This window comes from Delphinapterus leucas, chromosome 14, assembly GCF_059928025.1.
Source record: "Delphinapterus leucas isolate spDelLeu-1000000601 "Yukka" chromosome 14, BTC_Dleu_Yukka2, whole genome shotgun sequence".
Classification (NCBI taxonomy): Eukaryota; Metazoa; Chordata; class Mammalia; order Artiodactyla; family Monodontidae; genus Delphinapterus; species Delphinapterus leucas.
In genome coordinates, this window is record NC_143142.1 from 37,257,490 (window position 1) to 37,278,964 (window position 21,475).

The window sequence follows — 21,475 nt, forward strand, 5'->3', positions numbered from 1 at the left end:
GCCCCTGACAAGGCTTCTCTCACGCCAGCCTTTCCTCACCAGCTGGACCTGAAAACATGCACTCCTTGGGTCCTTCCTGCCCCAAACAAAACAAAACTAAAAAAAAACCCCGGCACCATCTAGCAAGTTAGTGAAAGGTTGACTGCAGTTGTGTTATCTGCGCCATTTATCCGTCTGTTCAAGAGATCGGGGCTCATTTTCACCAACAGAGGTTGAACCATCAAAGGAAGTGTGAATAGTTCACTAACCCTGAGAAGCAGCCAATAAAGTACGTCCCTCTCCCCCATTTCAAACAACCTGCAAACTTATTAATTCAGTTGCCTCTGACTTAGATTTAAAAGCATTCCTAGGAACAGCAGAAATAAGTAAAATAAATGACTTTTGTTCTAGGTGGTTATTAACATGATTCCATTTTTTGTCTTTGATAGGATGCTGGTTATTCAACAGAAATGAAGGAGGAATCTGTAAAGAAACACCAGTATCCAGATGGTGAAGTTTGGGAGAAGCTCCTTGCTGCTCAAGGGAATTAGAGCTGAATGCTTAACAGCTTTTGCTTTAAGTGAAAAGGCTTAAAATTTCTTGGGTATGGTTTTACAAAAATAGAAAAAAAAATTCATCCTACCAATCAGAACAAGTTCAGCTGAAAGTCATACTAACCTCGGGCATCAGCTTAGTCATCATTACTTGATTCTTTCAGCCAAAAACATTCTCCTATGTAATCTTTAAACAAAAGTAGATCCAACTGTCTCAAAGTCCAGGAAGATGTTAAAATTTCTATCAAGTGCTGGTACCTAGACATTAAACTTTGAAAATAAGCAGCATGTTGGAATAATTCCTTAATCTTTTTAAAAACACACTTGTCATAAATTAGCATAATAAAACAGTCGTGCAGCACTATTGGGGTATCTGATATGCAGCAAAGGTAAAAACATTCACTGGTCAGCCCTGGGGTGGTTTAGCATCTTTCTCTTGCTCAGTCTAAGCACGTTATTAGAGAATTCACCATGCTGAAGCTAATGAGGGTAAAGGGATATTTCATAGACTATTTTTATAACCCTTAAAGCCTTTATCCCAAATAATCATTGTACTTTAATGATAAAATGCAGCTAGAATTAGATGAATCATAGAAAAATAGGGTGAAATATAGCTTAGTCAGCATTTCTAAAATATACCATACCCATCTAAGCAGCATCCAAAAGAGAACACAGCACAGGTATGTTTGTTTAGGAGGGTTCAGTTAAATCTGTTTTAGGCAGGAACTGAGCAGGTAAATGGCAACATGGAATTAAAAAAACAGAACATGAATGCAGAACATTACAGCAAGATATAAAACAAATACAACTTTATATGTTCATAACCACACTAGGCATTATGACTGATGGTGTTATCCAGCTTGCTCCAATTTGGGCAATAGTTATACATAATTCTTGAAATTCACTGACCATTTTCATAAAAACATAAAGTTTGAATTAAGAGTATATATATTTTCTCTTTCCTGTCTGTATTCACAATCTCTACGTTTACATACATCCTCAGTGAGTTACCCTAACTCCAGGTCTTTTATTACTAAGAGAACCAGCACAGTTCTATTTGCCAGTGGCAACATCCTTAAAAGTTAATGAATAATAACTGATTGATAGATCACCAACAGGTTTTGACCTAGTTCCTTCTCCTTTAGAGCAAAATGAACTTTCACCTAGGTGTAAATATCCTTCAAACAACTCCTTCAAAAGCACTCTAAACAGCCATTTCCATTTTAATGGTTGGGTGAGGATTGTAGCCTTCAATCTGAAAGTCTTCAGCCTTGAAGTCATCAATTTTCTCAACTTTTCGAAGGATTTTGAGCTTGGGGAAAGCCCTTGGTTCTCGCTGAAGCTAAAAACACATAAGGCCATTATTTTGCCAGATCCACACAACCTGCTTTAATTTTGCTCCCTGTGTCCCTTCATGAAAAAAATAACAGTATTTTACCAATAAAGTATCAATATTATTTTTCAGGGGTGGAATACTACAGATACCTTGTCCCTGGTTATTCAATGCTGCTGACCAATTCTCTTGCCCACGTGGAGAGTGAAGGGTGTTCAGTAGAATCACATGGTGTCAGGAGCCTTGGTGGCTCACCAGGTTTAAGTTCTTATAATCGACTGCTCTTGGTAAATTTGTTAAAGACAGGGCCTAGTCTTCTACTTTAATAAAAAGTAGCTACAGAATGGTTACTTGAGTCCCTTGAACCCTAGCCCAACTGTCCCTGGCAGAAAGGGCAAAGAAGATGACACGTGTTGACAACAGAAAGGGATGCAAGCCAGGACTCCTGGGATGAACAGACAGCAGCAATGAGGACACGGACACAGGTCACGACCACATAGCATTCCGTCCAGCATGACTGGAGCAGACTGCCAGAGAGGAGCATTTGGATGAGCCCTGGGTCACCCTCTAATCACAGCAGCCAAGCTCCTCAAAGACTTGCCAAACCCAGACCTAATCCAGAAGGGGCTAAAGGTTTTTGGTTTGAATTTTTTTCCTTGAGGTTCATTAAGCACACTCATATTTTTATTGCCATCTTAAATCATCCTTTGTTGGAAATACATAAGACATGACACCATAAAACACCTAGAAGAGAACATAGGTAAAATATTCTGACATAAATTGTATCAATGTTCTTAGGTCAGTCTCCCAAAGCAATGGAAATAAAAATAAACAAATGGGACCTAAACTAACTACAAACTTTTGCATAGCAAAGGAAACCATAAACAACACCAAAAGACATTTCTCCACAGAAGAAACACAGATAGCCGATAGGCACATGAAAAGATGCTCAACATCGCTGATTATTACAGAAATGCAAATCAAAACTAAAATGAAGTACTATCTCACACCAGTTAGAATGGCCATCATTAAAAAGTCTACGGGCTTCCCTGGTGGCGCAGTGGTTGAGAGTCCACCTGCCGATGCAGGGGACACGGGTTCGTGCCCCGGTCTGGAAGGATCCCACGTGCCGCGGAGCGGCTGGGCCCGTGGGCCATGGCCGCTGAGCCTGCGCGTCCAGAGCCTGTGCGCCGCAGCGGGAGAGGCCACAACAGTGAGAGGCCCGCAAACCACAAAAAAAAATTAATTTTTAAAAAGTCTACAAATAACAAATGCTGGAGAGGGTGTGGAGAAAAGGGAAACCTCCTACACTGTTGGTGGGAATGTAAGTTGGTGCAGCCACTGTGGAAAATATGGAGGTTCCTCAGAAAGTGGAAAATAATATTACCATATAATCCAGCAATCCCACTCCTGGGCATATATCCAGACAAAACTGTAATTCAAGGATACATGCACCTCTACGTTCACAGCAGCACTATTCACAATAGCCAAGACATGGAAACAAGCTAAATGTCGATGGACAGATGAATGGATAAAGAAGATGTGATACATACATACAATGGACTACTACTCAGCCATAAAAAAGAATGAAATAATGCCACCTGCAGCAACATGGATGCAACTGGAGATTATCATACTAAGTGAAGTCAGAAAGGGAAAGGCAAATACCACGAGATATCACTCACGTGAAATCTAAAATATGACAGAAATGAACCTATCTGTGAAACAGAAACACGAACAGAGAGAATAGACTGGTGGTTGCCAAGGTGGGGAAGGGGTGGGAGTTCAGGATTAGCAGACGCAAACTAGTATATATAAATGGATAAACAAGGTCCTACTGTATAGTGCAGAGAAGTATATTCAATATCCTGTGAAACCATAATGGAAAAGAATATGAAAAAAATGTATATACATGTATAACTGAGTCTGCTGTACAACAGTAATTAATACAACACTGTAAATCAACTGTACTTCAATTAAAAGAACAACAACAAAAAAATCCCAAAAACAAATCCTTTGTTGGCTGCTGTAAATTATGGAAGTGAACACAGACTTTTCAAAGTTCAGACCTAAATACTGTATGTTAGCATAAAACTAAGGGAAAATATTTGCATTTAAACACTCTTCCAAGTAAAAGAATGAATTAAAATGCCACCTCTGGGAAGGTCCTAACCCTTCTGGTCCAAAGATGGCTTCTCCTCTGGTACTGGTACCTCTGGTACTGGTACCTCCTGGTACTGGTACTTAATACCTCACAGCACGTGTCATGTAAAGTGTCTGTGGCCATTGAGGCCTGTCTGCCTTGTCCCTGCCTGCCCACCACCACCCGCAAACCTGGAAGCAGGTCCTCTTACCTCTGTCAGAGCACCGAGGAGAACACTTATTACAGGAGGGATGTTTTCCATATCGACCTTTTATCAAGAGAAGGTACCAAACCCCAAAGTGTGACAGATACATTTCTTACCTGAATTTTCAGCGGCTCAATGTGATTCAGGTAAATGTGTGCATCTCCCAAAGTGTGTACAAAGTCACCTGGCTAAACCCCACGGGAGAAAGCAGAACAGTAAATGCTTTAGTTTGAATTCCTTTAAAACACATCATGTAAAAACACATGATACAGAGTATGCAGACATCCCAAAGCTTTTCACAAGGAATTTAACCAGCGTCAATTTTGAGAAAAGTTGATTCATCAAAGTTATAATAAATAACCTATACGATCCCGTTAGTTTATACAGAGCAAAAGGACGGGAAAGCTCCAAGGAGGTTACAGAGTAAGCCAGTTCCTCATTTACATCTATCATATTTAAAGACTAATTGGAGACGAAATTCTCTGCAATTAGTTCTTCCACGTTACAGGATCTAAGAGCTCAGTGCTTGGGACTTCCCTGGTGGCACGATGGTTAAGAATCTGCCTGCCAATGCAGGGGACACAGGTTTGAGCCCTGGCCTGGGAAGATCCCACATGCTACGGAGCAACTAAGCCCGTGTGCCACAACTACTGAGCCTGCGCTCTAGAGCCCGTGAGCCACAACTACTGAGCCCACGCGCCTAGAGCCCACGCTCCACAAAAGAGAAGCCACCACAATGAGAAGCCCACGCACCGCAACAAAGAGGAGTCCCCGCTCGCCCAACTAGAGAAAGTCCGCGCGCAGCAACGCAGACCCAATGCAGCCAAAAATAAATTTTTTTAAAAAATCATTAAAAATAAGAGCTCAGTGCTTTAGGCTGGCAACAGCCGTTCCTCCCCGAGAGGAGCCCACCTTCAGGCCCGTTATGTGTGCGATCATGTAGGTGAGCAGGGCGTAGCTGGCGATGTTGAAGGGCACACCCAGGCCCATGTCTCCTGACCTCTGGTACAGCTGGCAGGACAGCTCACCGTTCACCACGTAGAACTGGCAAAGGGCATGGCACGGGGGTAGGGCCATGAGAGGGAGATCTGAGGAGATGGCAGAGGAAAGTCAGGAGGGGCAGTGGTTTTAAAGAACACAGCTCTAGGCAAAGTGAAACAGAACCAACTCATACAGCGGAGATGGTGAGAAAGAGCCACTGGGCCAGCGACCCCCGTGACCCTCACAGACCATTCCAACCCCAGGGATGGCATACGGTCGACAACAGAGACCTGTCCATCAACGTGAGACTTCTGTGGATGCATGCTGACAACTGAAGCCATGCTCTTCCACCCGAGCTGAAATGAATTACTTGTGCTACCACCATGGCACCAAACCACAAGTATAGGAGGAATGAATTCATTTGCAGGGGCCACAGGATATTGGCCACTCAGGCACACCTTCCCGTATTCAAAAATCTCTATCATAAATGCAAATATTCCACTCTGGGTATTTAGTACACCTTGGTAGAGTTTAGTTTTACAATATAATTGTTTAAAATGTTCATAATAGTGAGGGGGAGGTGATCTGAAATTCCATCTGCCTCAATTTAAAATGTTAAAATTTTCATGTGTATTTTTATAGGCAATTTAAAGCCCATAAAATACAAATTTCATCTGGGCCCAGCCTCACCCTCTGAAGGTGAAAATGGGACCACGTGCGACATGGCCAGGGTCACAGGGGCAGCCGGGCAGCCTCTGCAGAAGGTACAGTTAAGACATGGCAGGGTGACTGGGATGCAATCAACCTTTTGGATTCCAAGCACACAGGATGATTCTTCTGTCGTCAGGGTTGGTTTTGATTGTGTCAATCACTTTTTGCAGTTGATCTACTCCTTGATCTGAATAATCTGCAGAATTGGCAAAAAGAACACGTCACACGTGAATCACAGCATCCCATGAGAGGGCCTCGGAGGTCATCGACCACACTGTCCACCCACGGCCTCCCCTGGCGCAGTTACACGATAGCCAACGAACAATACAAATGTCTTATATTTTGTCGGGTTATATTGAGTCTTGGCTCCTAGGTCTGTCCTCTGGAACTGTAACAATGTCTATTTCTTACCTACTTAAGAGTCCTTTAAATACTTGGCCGTGGTGCCCCTCCTCCCCCCTTCTCCTATCACTAACCTTCTTCAGCCTCAACGATCTGTTTCTTCCAGTGGTCCCCACAGGACGTAGTCTCTATACCATCAACCAATCTTGTCACGCTCCACTGCCAGGCACAGGGCTGGATCTTCACTAATTTACCCTACAATATGCGGTCCAACTAACAGAGGATGAGAATTCCTTTTTGTCATCTAGACACTATCCTTCCAACACTCCCACCTAAAATTACAATTTAACAGCCAAATACCTACTGACTGTAAATATCAGGAAACCTCTAATTATTATACCACCTTATACTTTTGTCCCATTTCTGGTCTCTGGACTTTTAAGTCCCTGCCTCCTTCTGAAATGAACTGGAAGCCGAGATGTGCAGAGCTTCACACCCCTCTGGTTAAACTTCCACTTATTGGAGTCAGACTATGCTCAAGTCCAGTAGTTCTAAATTTGGGGAAGAAAGTCCTATCACCATCACAGTTCCAGAAAAGTAACATCAAAGATTTAAAAAAAGATGAACTGTGAAGGAACAGTTCTGTATCTTGATTGTGGTGGTGGTTACATAAATCTATAGGTGCTAAAATTGCACACAAATCTATAAAGCTGGAGAAATCTGGTAAGTGCTGTGGGTTTTACAAATGTTAATTTATGTGAGAGGTTACATTTTCTTGGGCAATTTCCTGTGAACCTATAATTATTTCAGGGTAAAAATTCAAAACAAAACAAAAACTCTTGTACTGAAATCCAACAGCTAAGCGTTCATACAACTCTAAACTAAGGCCATAATTTCATCAGGTCCCTCAAGGAAGAATAAATAATTGAACACGAGGCAGGATTTAAGGCACAATTAAGCCAGGGGTGTAGCCTCACATCCTGAGGATGTCCTAGGACGGGGGCTACATTCTAACAACAGAAAGTCCATTCACCTGCAGAGAAATTGTTTGGCCCACAGAGCATTTTTTTTGGTGTGTGGCAAAATTTATATAACATTAAGTTGACCATTTTAACCATTTAAAGGTGTGCAGTCGGTGGCGTTAAGTACATTCCCAATGTTGTGCAACCATCACCACTATCCATTCTAAATCTTCTTCATTTTCCTAAACTGAAATTCTGTACCCATTAAACAACTCCCCATCCACTTTTGGTCTCTGTGAATTTGCCTATTTCAGGTTGGCATGGCATTTTGAACTTACCAAAGTTGCCACCATTCCAAAGACTTAGCCATTTATTGAAAAACCCAACAACATCAGGCCCAAATCCCTCCAGCTGGCTAGAGCTGAGGTGTGACTGTCCCCTTTAGATGGCACAGGCTTTCCAGGTAACTGGTTTTTGCCCAGCCAGCAAACTGTTACTTCCTGTGTGTATGCACATGCGCGGCGTGCGCGCACACACCCACCCACCCCGAGGCAGGCATTTGCTTTTGCAACTCCTGACCTAGGGATGGGGGGACAGGAAGGGTCAAAGGACCTGGACTGGATTCTGTGACAGTCAGCAAGTGGAGCCACCCAGTGACAGAGGAGGGTGGGCGCCCAGGGGTGAGATGTTTCACCTTCCTCCATCTCACCAGGATGGGGAAGAGAGGGTGACCAGAGACCGGTCCCCAGCACCACTACAGTGTGCTGGGCAGCTCAGTCTTTAAAAGGGGAGATCAACGCTGCCACAGGGCAATCCCTGACACTCTTGTCCCCCAGATGACCTTCCAACCCTACACCCAACACACTGACCAACCACCAACCGGGTCACTATCTGCTGATGAACAAGGTGTGGAAGGTGCTAAGACCCAGCAAGTGCTGACCATCCTGCTATGGTCTGATCTGATCCTCCACCTGAATCTGAAGCGCCCCTCACAAGGTCCAAGTTATACATCCACTTCCCCATCTCCGGTTTCCTATCCCCCAGGCTTCACTTGCAACAATGGAACAAACTCAGGCTGTGAGAGGCACTCAGGAAATCTGAGGCCCCACTCCGTCTCCTCACCTGAATCCATCTCTTTGTATTCGGCCCCAAAATGCCTCCACTGAAAGCCATAAACTGGGCCTAAATCCCCTTCTGCTCTGGTGGAGAATCCCAGGCTGTCCAAGAAGTCTCGGGACCCATTGGCATCCCAGATTTTCACTCCCTTGGAAGACAGCTCCTTAGCGTTTGTGGATCCCTGGAAGAGATGGGAGAGAGCAGCATCCAGTGAATTCTGTGCCATCAGTCGATCCCCCAAAAGCCTCCCCCCAAGTGGGCCTGTGCTGACAGACAGGGGACAGCACCTGACACATCCCATCATTAAGCAGGCTGGTCCCAGTCCAAACTTTCTGAGGGCCCCCAGGATGGTCCAATCCTTCTTTGCAATCACGATCTCAAATCTTTTTTCCTATTCCCCTCAACTAAAATTCGAAACACCTCCAAGTCCTTTAATTACTTCCATCTCATCTAACAGTTTTGTGTTTCTTAACTAAATGTGTTCTGTGTCTAAGTGTGATGCCCCAGGATGAATCTAATGCCTCATGTGCAATCTGTTTGGTGTATCTTAGACCTGGTATATCAGATATTTCCACTGATTGGCCTAATCAGTCTTAGCTTTTCTGGCAAATATGTCAGTCATACATCTTACAAGTGCCACTATCAAGTCATGTTTACCCCCAACCTATATTCACAAAGTTAAGGTGTGGGTTTTGGGGGGGTTTTTTTTTTTTTTTTTTTTTGGTGCCAAGTACAAGCTTTATTTTCCTCTTATATATTTCACCTCATTAGATTTGGCCCATGTCATCCTAGCCTGTATCCTGATGGTGCATCCAGGTCAAGGACAGACCGCACTGGCCTCTGGGTATGATACGCTGTAAGGTTCCAAGCAAGGCTATGAGGCCACACACACCTGGGCCCCATGCCTCTCTTCCTCCCTTCTCTGACCAGCTTCCTGACCCCTCTAGCCTCACCATCTGCACCCAAAAAAGAGCACAGCAGTAGTAACCACCACCCATATTACTGTGAGTAGAAAATACAAGCAAAACGCTTGGCACTCGACCCAATATTAACTGTTGCACAGACCATACATCTCCATATTGCCCAAAGATCCCAGCTGAAGTGCAGGTAAACTCTGACTGCCGTATTTTTTGCACCGCACAGCACGTGGAACTTCCTCGACCAAGGGTCAAACCCGTGCCCCCTGCAGTGGAAGCACGGAGTCTTAACCACTGGACTGCCAGGGAAATCCCTAACTCCTGTATTTTTGAGTCACCCATGGAGTGATGATCAGAGGTGAGTCTGATGTGTTCCTGACAAGGATTTATTAGAATCCTGCACTCAAGCTTTAAGATAAAACAAGCGAATACATTTTATTTCTGAGCATCTCAGTTCCTCCCTTTCTGTCACTGAGTTTGTACTAATTTTTTTCACTTCCAACAACTCATTTCTCAACCCTTCACATGTGGCTTCAAAAGTCTCCCTTCCCATCTATCCAGACTGGGCTCTAGCTGCTTTACAAACGTCCTCTTCTGAGATTTGCGCTGATGTATTTGGAAGTAGAAGCTCGCTGTCAGTTGAGATAGGCCAATGCAGAAGAAAATACCCCGAGAATACAGAACTAAGGGAGACTGGATTGAATCCAAATCTAAACCTTTTCTAAAAGGTGTTAAGAGGTCTTGGGCCTGCTAAGTGCCCTGTAGAAGGGATCCCAACCCCTAACCCAGTCCAGAACAGAGCCCATTTCCTCAGGTACCCTGTGACCAACACTGGCCAGAATATCACTGGTCTGAACCAGATGGAGCGAGGGGAAGCCCAGGTGTGGCTGCTGCCCATCATCACAGCACTCTACCTTGTTACTCAAGAGACCCTTCCAGCTTATCCCAACACGAGAGCACAGTTGGGATCTATATTCAGTGATCACTCCATGTTGAGTGCCTACTGTGTGGCAGGCTGTGTCTCAGGGGATGCAACAGTGGACAAGAGAAATTCTCTGCCCTCATGGAGCTTCTAATACTTTTCTAAATTAAAAAAATTTTTTTAATTGATTTATTTTATTTTATTGATTTATTTTATTTTATTGTCTGCCTTCACCCTTGAATGGGGTAAAGGGGGAGGGCAGACCTTATACATAAGGTATTTCTCTGTAGAGAAAACAAAGGAGGGGTGGGAGGAGAGGGTGGGGAGATAATCACAGTTTTAGATCCGAGGCAGGGAAAGCTCACTGAGCAGAGACTTGAGGGTGAGGGAGCGAGTCATGCTACATGGAACAGAAGGTTCCAGGGAGCAGGACCAGCGGGTGCCTGGGCCCTAGGTGGGAATGTCCTGGTGTGCTCGAAGATTAGCAAGGAGGCCAGGATGGGAGGGGCAGAGTGAGCGGGACTCTGGCGGAGGCCAGAGCTGAGACAGGATGGTAAGGACCTTGGCTCCTACTAAGTGAAATTGGAGCCACTAAGGGCTTTAGGCCAAGGAGTGACATGGTGTGACTTTTAAAAGGATCTAGCTGATGCTGTACTGAGAACAGATTATTGATTTCCAATAGTAGCAATTTCTTTACCTTGATAAACCACAGCAACTCCTCCAAAACACCCTTCCAGAAAACACGTTTGGTTGTCAGCAGAGGAAATTCATCTGGAAAACAAAGTTTATCGTATAATTTCAAGATGGGAAAACAGAACATGCCATCCAACTTTCTCTGTAAAAGCAAACTGCTCCAGGACACAAGGTCCTGGAGTGACCACAGAGCAGCTGGAAAACTGCAACCTCTGCCACGTGGGCACCCCCGGATCAGAGTGGAGCTCCCAAAGCTGCAGCCCCAAGTCAGTGACACAATTCAGACCGAGACTACCCTCCTGTGCCCCTTGACCACCAGACACAGGAATTCCACACAGTGATTTGGGGCAGGGAACAGGCAGGGATGCATGTGTACACAGGGAAAGAGCTACCACCCACTACCTGGTTAGCGCGAACCCTTCATCACAGAGGTGCGAAGACAGCACATAGAATGTGACCTAGGACAAAGCCTGAAGGCTCCTATTCCATGATTATCCTGCCAGGGATAACTTGCTCAAGACCACGGGATAGTAGATACTGCCCTGGCCCAAAATGAATAGTTTCTAGATAGTCGCAAAGAAAATTAACCTCTGTTCTTTTAAGTGTAATAAAAATAGTTAACTGTTTAAACACTTGATATGCATGATCCTATTTGATCCTCAAAACAGCCTTCCCTGAGGCTCCATTATGACCTCCCTTTTTACAGACACCAGGAGGTAATACGTAAGTTTGCGTCAAGCAATAGAGAAAACTGTAAAAGCTTCTCTCTAAATTTGGTACCTATTCAGTCGACATTATCACTTGTACAGGTGCTACTCATGTAACAAGAACAGATTCTTCAAGCACCTGCTTCCCTCCATTTTGAGGATGATTTCCTCCATTTTGAGCACATGGGGACGCTGAAGATGGGAGAAGTTAAGCCACTTGCCAAAGGTCTAAGCAGAGGGGCGGGGGTAGAAACGAGGTCTGTGGCTCCCCGGACGCCACTGCGCTGGAGCTGCAGGAAGGTGGATCCCTCTGCTCAGACAAAACTCCCTAGGCTGTCCAAGCCACATCGGCCACTGCAGCCCCGTATTTTCCAGTCTCTCCAATGGGTGCGCGGCGGAGGGTTTCTCCCCTGACCTGGGTCAATCTGCTTCACCAACAGTTGGTCTCCCCACTCACAACCGCCCTCCACGCCTGTTTCAACTTTCGTCCGGTGCAGACCCCCACCCCGCCCCTCTGTCCCCTGAAAGCCCGACCCTAACAGCCCCCTGGACACACTTCTTCCCAAGAGCCACCCTGTTTTAAAGACAAAGACAAATAAATATGAACTCCTACTCGGACTCTCGCGTTCCTGTTTCAAGGTTTAAGAGGAAAGCTGGTTCGCGGGACCAGATGGCAAAACTGTAGTGAACCACAAGTTCCCGCCACTGCTTTTCGGCTCGCTCCTCCCAACGCGGCCTCGCCCACGTCATCTTCGCTCCAATTTTTAAAAACTTTGCAAAGCGTAACAGCAGACGCGGAGGGAAGAGGAGGGGCAGAAAAGGGGCCCTCCAGCCAAGGCCCCGGTCAAGCCCGAGCAGATCCTCTCCCACCCTCTAATCTGGGGCAAACGCTGCAGGATCGCGCCCGCTTTGGGGAGACAGCATAACTGCGTGATTAAGAGCCAGAGGACCCGGTTTTACCTCCCAGCTCTGTCCCTCCAGTCCGTGTGACCCTACGCAAGTCATCTCTCTAATCCGAGCCTCAGTTTCGGCGTCTGCAAAGTGGGGCCAAGGCCGCTTCCCCTCCTCGCGGGGTTGAGGTTGAATAAACGCCGGCCGCAGGGCCCGGCCTGTCCGGAACGCGCCCGCCCTCCCGCCCCCGTGGCGCGTCCGCCTCACCTCTCAGGCTGTAGCGCGCCTGCATGCCGAACACCGACAGGGTGCCGGTGCCCGTGCGGTCATCCTTCCGAAAGCCGCAGCGGAGGATGTGCTCGATCTGCCCCAAGTACTGCAGCTCCCCGTGCGGCGGCGGCGGCCGCGACTCGGCGCCCTGCTCCTGCGCGGCAGGCGGCGACATGGGGCGCGGCAGCTCGGAGCCGGCGGCGGGCATAGCGCGGCAGCGGGCGAGGCGGCCCACCGCTTTCAACGGTCCTCTTTTCCCGCCGCCGCTCATGAGACTCCGCCTCTTCCTGTGACGTTTAGGTGACGTTGGCCCCGCCCCGACCCCCTCGGGGCCCCGCCCCTCGCGTCCCATGGGCGCGCTGGGCCGCCAGCTGAGACCGCGATCGCTTTCCCGAATCGCGTAACCTTTATGGCATTTTAAAAGTCAAGAACCTTTGGCCTAGAAGGAAATCCTAAAGCTGTATCTTGGTGCGTTGCCTGAGACAGGCCGCCCTCTTTGGAAAGATTCAGGGTCGACCGCACCTTTCGGTGATCAAGGGGACCCTGAAACAATTTACACGTGTTCGCGCAATCGAAAAACAAACAAAACCCTGTTATCTGAGGTGTTTCCTACAACTGAGGGAGGCTGCTGCAAGTGATTTGCATTTCCATTTTCCCCCATCCTCACTCAAGGCCGGCAGCTGGAGCAAATAGAATAAGGCAGCCTTTTTACTTGATTAATAACAGCCAGCCGTTTTCAGTTTTGAATACCAAATTTTTCAGTTTTAGCGTAACGTTTATAATATAAACACTGGTGGGTAGAAAATATTTGATAATGAGTTTAAAAGGTACTAATACATGTACATGCAACAGCAGTCTTTTGAATCACCTGTTTATTGAGCACATAGTAGATGCTCAATAAATTTCTTGATGTCGCTGCGTCTAGGGTTACCAAGAAGGAGATGTGGGCTCTCTCTGAAACATACTAAACACTATTTCTTTCCATTCAATAAAGTCGATGGTTTTTCCTTTTTCTCCCCTCTCCTCCCCCCCATCTCAACTTTATTGCCTGTGGAAGATTCTCGAATGTTTCTGCTAAAGGGCACTCCTCAAACTCAAGGTTAGAATTTTTGTAACAGGAAAACATTCTGGGAGGGGATAAATATCTTTCACCTGCAGCTCTGCCTAATCTGCTCGGCAAAAACAATGTTACATTTGTGTTTTCTTTTGGGTGGAATGTTCTTGCTCTTTGGTTGTATGAGTGCTCACAAAGGGTAAACTGAAATGCACTGGATAGCAGATGTTTTAGATATATTTAATCTATTAAACCTATCTAATCCGTCACCTGCTAGGCTGGCCTTTCCCAGGTCAACTAGATTCATCCTTCCCCTCCCCCAGCACCTTCCTCATCCCACCCCCCACGCCCACACCAGTGTAATAATAGTATTAAAAAGTCACCTGTATCTGCTTTGGGGATGATGGCCGTCCTGTGTTGCGCTGTACTGCTTGGATGGATGGGGTGGACGTGGTGGCTGTCTCCAGACGCGGCGGGCTTTTTTTCTGATGGTCATTTGGGCAGAGACTGCTCTGTGGGAAACCTGAACTCAGAAAACAGGCTTTAGACAGGGATGGGGACTGTCTGCCTTAGCTTGAGAGCGCCCCTGGGTGTGAGAAGCTCAAATGCGATGTGGAGGTGCAGTCTTCGCTGCGAGGGATCGTCCCACACATTAATTACCGCAGGGCTGTAGGTGCCTGTGCAAGGCCAACTAAATGCAGATAGATATTCCCCCAATCCCACGCCGAGCAAAAGTGTCTCCACACATTTCCAACGATGTGCCTGGTCCCAGGCTGAAAATCTCCCAGATTACCTAGTTGCAGTAACTCTCTGTGTTTATTTCCCTTTTGTTACTTTGAGCTGAGTTTAATTGTTCCAATTGAATATCACTTGTACCACAGGGTTAATCTTGGGACACAAGTGTAGACTCCCCCACCTGTGTGGAGACTCCTCTTCCATTGTAGTACTTGGAGGACCTTGGTTTGATGACAATGGAGAGAGAACGGTTTCCTTCCCGGTTGCTGCTCTATAAACAAATGATCCTCTCAAACAAGCTTATTATTCATTCATTCATTCATTCATCCAACAGCGTTTACATCATAGTGCCTACCACGAGTCACCAAGGAGCAAGACAGACAAGGTCACTCTCACAGAACGGACACTCTAGCCTAGAGGAGCAATTTCTAAATCTGAGAACAAGACATCTGCAGAGAGCAACAAGTGCTATGATGATTACATAACCGGGTTCAGAGAGAGCACTTTAGATCCCACCATCAGGCCTCCCTGAGGAGGTCACATTTGAGCTGAGATCTAAATAGTGAGAAGAAACCAGCAGGGGATGATCTGGGGAAAGAGCATTCTAACCTCGAATGCATTACACCAGCAGCTTTCACAGCACTCACATCTATAAAAACGCAAAATAAGGATGATATTGATGCTGAATCCTATCTCATTCTAGGAAGAAATAATAATTATTAATGGATCCATTAACTTACTGGAGGAAAAAAAGCTTTTTCTTCTCATTAAGAGATCTATTTCTGTTAAAAATTTCACTGTTTATGTTTAATAGCCATAGAAATGTGTAATATATTTATTTTGATCAATTATGTACAAGTAATAAATTAAAATGATAACTCAATCCAGAATGAATATTTGATACCTAGATTTTTGTGTCCCAGGAAATTTTTAATTTTCAAAATTTAAAAATATTTATATTTTATTGATCAATAAAGATGTTTAAGCATAAAATATATTACATTAGAATAAAATTCTCTGGAGAAAATAGAATGAAAATATAAGAGTTTAAGGAGAAAATGGAATGAGATAAAATTTCTTACTGATAAAGAAAAACTTGTGTATTTGTTTAAATGGATGATACTGGATATCAAATTGCCATGATATGTAGATTCCATTGGGCACATTTCAAAAAAGGATGAGATATTTTTAAAGATGCTACTATTTACAATACATGGGAAAATTAAAATTCCCTATTCTTTCAACTTATATTGAAAAATCATGTGCAAGAGCATATATACATTTTTCAGTTTCCTTTTCAGTGTGTATGAGAGCAAGAACATTTGAATATTATTGGTCTGGATATTGATTCTTCTTTACACGACAAATTCTCAAAAATGTTGGCACAATTAGGTAAAGGAAAGCAGGAAACTAAAATTTTTGAGAGCCAACTATGAGTCAGATACTAAATAATAGTATTATTTATATAGTCAAAGCTACCATCGATTGATGCTTATCATTATGGATTATTTACTGTAGTTCTCACAGCTACCCAATAAAACAAAAACTATTACTTTTATCGTTTTATAGATTAAAAACACAGAGGTTCAGAGAGATTAAGGATCTTGCCTAGTCAAACACCTATGAAATCTGGCAGCCAGGATTAAAATCCAGGTCAGCCTGCATGGGAAGGCTTTTCTCTGCCAGGTGCTTTGAGGCCAGTATCTTCCTTTCCTTTCTTTACTCTACAAGGTTTTGATGGCACACTGGCTATAAAATAGTCAGGTTCCCTTTATAACTTATTTTTTGGCACCTTCTCTGACAAATATATCAAATGTATGGCTGAATAGGCTCTATTTATTTGAGATTTACTGTACATTAAGGTATCCAGGATTCTATCAATAGTATCCTTTCTTTTAAATATAGCCTTCAGTTATGATAAAAACAGCTTTGTCTTCATTTGGAATTGACTATATTCGATGGGCTGCCTTTGAACTCTAAGTCTCTCTGACAAGCTTTCCTACCAAATAGCTCAACTGGGTGAAAAATGCTTTAAAGGTTTCAAGTCCTCTCTTTATATTTCTTTTTATAATTTGAAAGACTGACTATAAATATATCCCCAGTGTAATCCTTAGTGAGATATACTGGCAAAAGATTCTCCTTTTGTATTGCACCAAGGTCCAAATTCTGAGGTTAAGTAAGAGTCAGTCAAAAACACTTTGTGTTTTATGTAAAATCTGTATGGCCTTGTTAAAAAAGAGCACTGTTGTGTTAATTTTTAAAAGAAACTATGCAGTACATGCATATGCATGGCAGCACTGTCCACTATGGCCAAAAGAAGGAAGCCACCCAAGTGTCCAACAACTCCAGATGAATGGATAAACAAAATGTGATACTCACGTACAATGGAGTAGTATTCAGCTTTAAAAAGAAAAGGAATTCCAGCATATGCTACCACGTGGATGAACCTTGAGGACACTACCCTGAGCCAGTTGCAAAAGGACAAATACTGTATGATTCCACTTATCTGAGGTCCCTAAAGTAGTCATAGTTGGACAGATCGTGGCTGTCAAGGGCTGGGGGACAGGGGAGAAATGGGAGTTATTGCTTAATGGGGACAGAGTTTCAGTTTAGGAAGATGAAAAAAGTTCTGGAGATGGTTAATGGTGATAGTTGCATAACATTGTGAATTTACTTAATGCTACTGAACTGTGCACTTAAAAATGATTAAAATAGTAAATTTTGTTATGCATATTTTACCACAAAAAAAAAATCTATGCAGAAGCTATAGATCTTTCCTAAACAAAGGAATGAATTACAGATTTTTTTCAAGAAGTCAAATATTTTATATTGTAAAAGCAAATTGAAAAAAAGAATCTTTGTTAATTAGAAAGTGGCACATTTGTAGTAGAAGTGATAGAACACAGACCCCTTGGTGATTTAATATTTAATATACAAACTATGAATATACCATAGAATACAGTAATATTTACATTTGATTTTTTAAAAAGGAATTTTCATTTTAACTCAATTTGAAGTTATTAAACTGCCATTCAATGTAAGACAATTAACAGTACTTTACAATATATAACTGACATACTCTCCTGCAGCTACATTTCCTGCATTATCTTATGTATTTCTGGATTTTCAGGTCTCAGCTGAAGAGGTAATTCTACTTGCCGCATATAGGATGCATCAGTTCTTACCTTAAAAAAGCATCAATAATCAAAATATTAATAAATTACTTATAGACTGAGTGCATTTTTCTTGGAATAAAGTCCGGAATGAGTGACAGAATAAATACCCTTGGCTTTTGAAAAAATTAATACATAGCAAAATAACAGAAAACTCATCTGTATGGATATTTTTAATAACACTATTCAAAGGGATCTTCTCAGTAACCCTGGATTATTAAACCTCTACAATGGCCCCTGCCTCTGATGTGAAGATACTCATTCTGTATTCTACATGCACATAGTACTTGTTCGATAAACTTCTACTGTTTACGACACATTACTTTATTCAAGTTGTTTCTTCCCTTTGTGTGCCTTTCATTCTGATAATGATGGTAAGAACCAATCACCAAATGCTTATTGGATACTTGGGATGTGCAAGACATTCTGTTACAGCCTGTAACTGTGGATCCCAACCACAGTCACAGCTGTGAAAGTCTGGAATAGGGAAATAAACACATCCCAAACCAATCAATAAAGTTAGGCATTTAGGATGCTAGATGACTAGATGAGAATTCCAGAGGGTTCTTAATATATGTTCTACCCTACAAAATTGGGATTCATGTTTTAACGAGCTACATTCTTGGAGTAAGGGCCTAACAAATATTCATATATTTGAATGGAAATGACAGGGTGATTCTTTTCCCCCATCTTTCCTGTTACTTTCCTTAGTATGTTGCTATTTCACTGTTGGCAGGTTTGAGAGCTTGGTATGTTGATCTAATCAAAACACACAAAGTCTTACCCACTGAATTAAATAGGATGCACAAAAGAAGAAATTCAGGTAGTAAGCAAACTTGGAAAAATGTACATTATAATCAAAAACATAAAAGTTGTAATAGTAAGAAAAGTTTTCATTTATTAGTAAAGATTTTTTTAAATTGAAATGTTAGGATATGAGAAAGTAGTACTTTAGACATTGCTGCTATCAAATTTGGCAATATATATCAATAAAATGTTAACCTTTAAACAAATAATTCAATTTTTTGGAATCCATCTAAGAAAATAAGTGGAAAATGTGAATAAGAAAAAATAGTAAGATGATAACAGTTTTGTGAAGATGGTGGGACTGTGGATAATCTTTGTCTTCTAAATTTTGGGGGGAATTCCCTGGCAGTTCAATGGTTAGGACTCCGTGCTCTCATTGCTGGGGCCTGGGTTTGATCCCTGATGGGGGAACTAAGATCCCGCAAGCTGGGTGGCATGGCAAAAAAAAAAAAAAAAAATTAAAAGAAAAATAAATAAAGTTTTGGAATTTGTGATTTTGTTACTTTTAGAATTAAAGAACTATAAATTAAAAAGAAAAAAATTAATACTGCCTTTATGAAAGATCATTTTGTGAGCCATATTAGTAAATAATTTGTTCACTATCTCAATTTTTCAACATATTTTCCATTGTCATTGCAGCCTCTTCATTCCAAAATCTGTGAAAAGATTTTATTGAAAATATATTTATTATTCAGTCATAAATAAATCATCAATACCCATTTGAACACTAGCACACTGTTTCTTCCCTCAAAATCCTGCAGTGTCTCACTGTGGCCCACTGAGTTTGAGCCCTAGGCACAGCTGCCCAGCTTCCCCACTCATTTTGTGAGGCAGACAGTATTCTTCCATGTCTTTTTTTTTTTATATATATATATAGAATATTGGAAGGTGTTTAAGCCCTTCCTATATTCTTTTTTTAAAATAAATTTATTTATGTTTTGTTTATTTATTTGTGGCTGCGTTGTGTCTTCGTTGCTGCACGCGGGCTTTCTCTAGTTGTGGTGAGCGGGGGCTACTCTTCATCGCGGTGCGCGGGCTTCTCACTGCAGTGGCTTCTCTTTGTTGCGGAGCATGGGCTCTAGGCACATGGGCTTCAGTAGTTGTGGCTTGTGGGCTCAGTGGTTGTGGCTCGCAGGCTCTAGAGCTCAGGCTCAGTAGTTGTGGTGCATGGGCTTAGTTGCTCTGCGGCATGTGGGATCTTCCCGAACCAGGGCTCAAACCTGTGTCCCCTGCATTGGGAGGCGGATTCTTAACCACTGCGCCACCAGGGAAGCCCCCTTCCATGCTTACAAGTGAGGAAAGAACACAAACTCATATGGGGGAGGTTCCTGGATACAGGGAGGTGCAAAGGGCCCTAGATCGTTTAATAGGACTTCTCAGCATCCCTAGTATCTAGACACTCCTGTCTTTCTGGCCCCATTTGCTCACATTTTCCCCTATTTTTGGAATCTTTTTTGGAATATTCTCACCTTTATATTTTGACCATATATATATATGCACATATGATCAAATATATTATTTGATCATATATATATGATCAAACATATATATGATATATATCATATATATTTTGGTGGGGGATGAAGGGAGAAGAGAGGGGGGAGGGAGGGAAGGAGGGAGGGAAAGAGAAAAGAAGAGGAAAATATGAGGGGGATAGAAGACCGATGGAAAACGAAGAGGAAAAAAATGGAAATGTACCACACTGAGAAGTTTCTCCTCCATGGTAAAGTAAAGACACTCCCCTCAACTCCTAGAGGGCCCCCTTGGGCACTCACTAAATGCTGCCTCCTATTACTGTTCTGTGTGTCTTGTATCTCTCAAATTCATCATTTTCTCCTCCACCGTACCTGGGTCTTGTGCCTTCACTTAGTAGATGCTAAAAAGATATTGGTTGATTGATGTAACTTGAACAGAAACTTCTCCAAAATTCAGAGGTAAAGGGAGAGGCAGCAAATCCAGTAATATCCAGCTTAATTATACACTGATGGTGACCTACTAACAAGATCCCTTATGAATAATAACTTAAAATTAAAAATTATTCTTTTAAGATTGATCATGTTACCAAAGGAGACTGTTATGTACAGTTTTAATTGTGCCACTAATTTAGATCATCCTAAGTTTAACAGAGATGGTGACTAATGTATGCCTGAAATGTCATTCATTTATTTTCTCTGCAGACTTAATAGATTTACATTTTATCTCAATGTAGGATTATCATGGAATGGAAGTACTTATACTAGGTTTAGAGATGCGGAACACATTGATACGGTTCAATCTACATTTACCTAGCTATTTTAGCAAAATAACATCTTCTAATTTGAAATCTTAAAATTATTTATTCACTACAGAAAATTGTAAAAATATCAGAAAATGGAAAGTTTTTAAAATAAATCATCCATTTCCCATTGTAATTCCTGACAATCCTTTTTATTTTTAATGTAGATTTTAGATTTTTTTGATCATTACATTTATAGTTTTGTACTTTTTTTTTTTTTTTTTGACCAAATGTCCTAACAGGAACCAGTATAATGTGGCAATTTTGAGTCAGAGAGAACTGAGTTAAAATTTGGCTCTACCACCTGCTGACTTGAATAATTCATTTAACCTTGGATCCTGAGTCTCAAGTTCCCTTTCTGGAAAATGGTAATAATAATATCTACCTCACAGATAGGCTTAGAATAAACCCTTGTTCCAGTAGTTGTCATGTTATGATTTAAATTTTATAAATATCTTTAATGGTTTCATAAGACTTACTGAGCATATTTAGCCATAATCTTTTAACCATTTTCTTATTTTTAGATGTTCAGATTGTTTTTAACATTTTAAATAATTTTGCAAATATAGATCTTGGGGTAGGAACTTTTATTCAAATTTAGATTTATTCCTTCTGATTGATCCCAGAAGTGGAATTAATGTATCAAAAAGAAATTTTATGACTCTTGATATGTATAATTGAATAGCTTTTCAAAAAGGCAAAAAC

General features: G+C 42.5%; 2 protein-coding genes across 5 annotated transcripts in view; one reads left to right on the top strand and one right to left on the bottom strand.

The window, feature by feature from the left end:
• The window catches only part of ENOSF1 (enolase superfamily member 1), a 41,577-nt gene extending 31,183 nt beyond the window's left edge, over window positions 1-10,394 (top strand). For 2 of the 4 annotated variants that reach the window (XM_022586793.3, XM_022586791.3), the window contains one exon: window positions 429-10,393. In XM_022586793.3, the coding sequence (XP_022442501.2) occupies window positions 429-530 (102 nt within the window). In that variant the 3' untranslated portion in view covers window positions 531-10,393. Of the gene's footprint in view, window positions 1-428 lie in introns of all 4 variants that reach the window. The other 2 variants (XM_022586790.3, XM_089894963.1) reach the window with 2 other exon arrangements.
• On the bottom strand, window positions 1,219-13,006 carry TYMS (thymidylate synthetase). Its single transcript, XM_022586794.3, has 7 exons — window positions 12,724-13,006; window positions 10,863-10,936; window positions 8,333-8,507; window positions 6,001-6,102; window positions 5,127-5,302; window positions 4,331-4,402; window positions 1,219-1,875 (listed from the first exon to the last, which is right to left on the bottom strand). The coding sequence occupies exons 1-7, from the start codon at window positions 12,995-12,997 to the stop codon at window positions 1,738-1,740; spliced, it is 1,011 nt and encodes a 336-aa protein (XP_022442502.2). The 5' UTR covers window positions 12,998-13,006; the 3' UTR covers window positions 1,219-1,737.
• Between the last annotated feature and the right edge of the window lie 8,469 nt (window positions 13,007-21,475).

Excerpts from the sequence above, each read along its gene's own strand:
- TYMS (XM_022586794.3), bottom strand. The coding sequence starts at position 12,997 with ATGAGCGGCGGCGGGAAAAGAGGACCGTTGAAAGCGGTGGGCCGCCTC. Across the intron at positions 5,303-6,000 it reads GTGTGCTTGGAATCCAAAAG|ATCTCCCTCTCATGGCCCTA; the intron begins GTTGATTGCATC and ends CCATCTCCTCAG. Across the intron at positions 1,876-4,330 it reads TTGAGCCGCTGAAAATTCAG|CTTCAGCGAGAACCAAGGGC; the intron begins GTAAGAAATGTA and ends ATGTGTTTTTAG.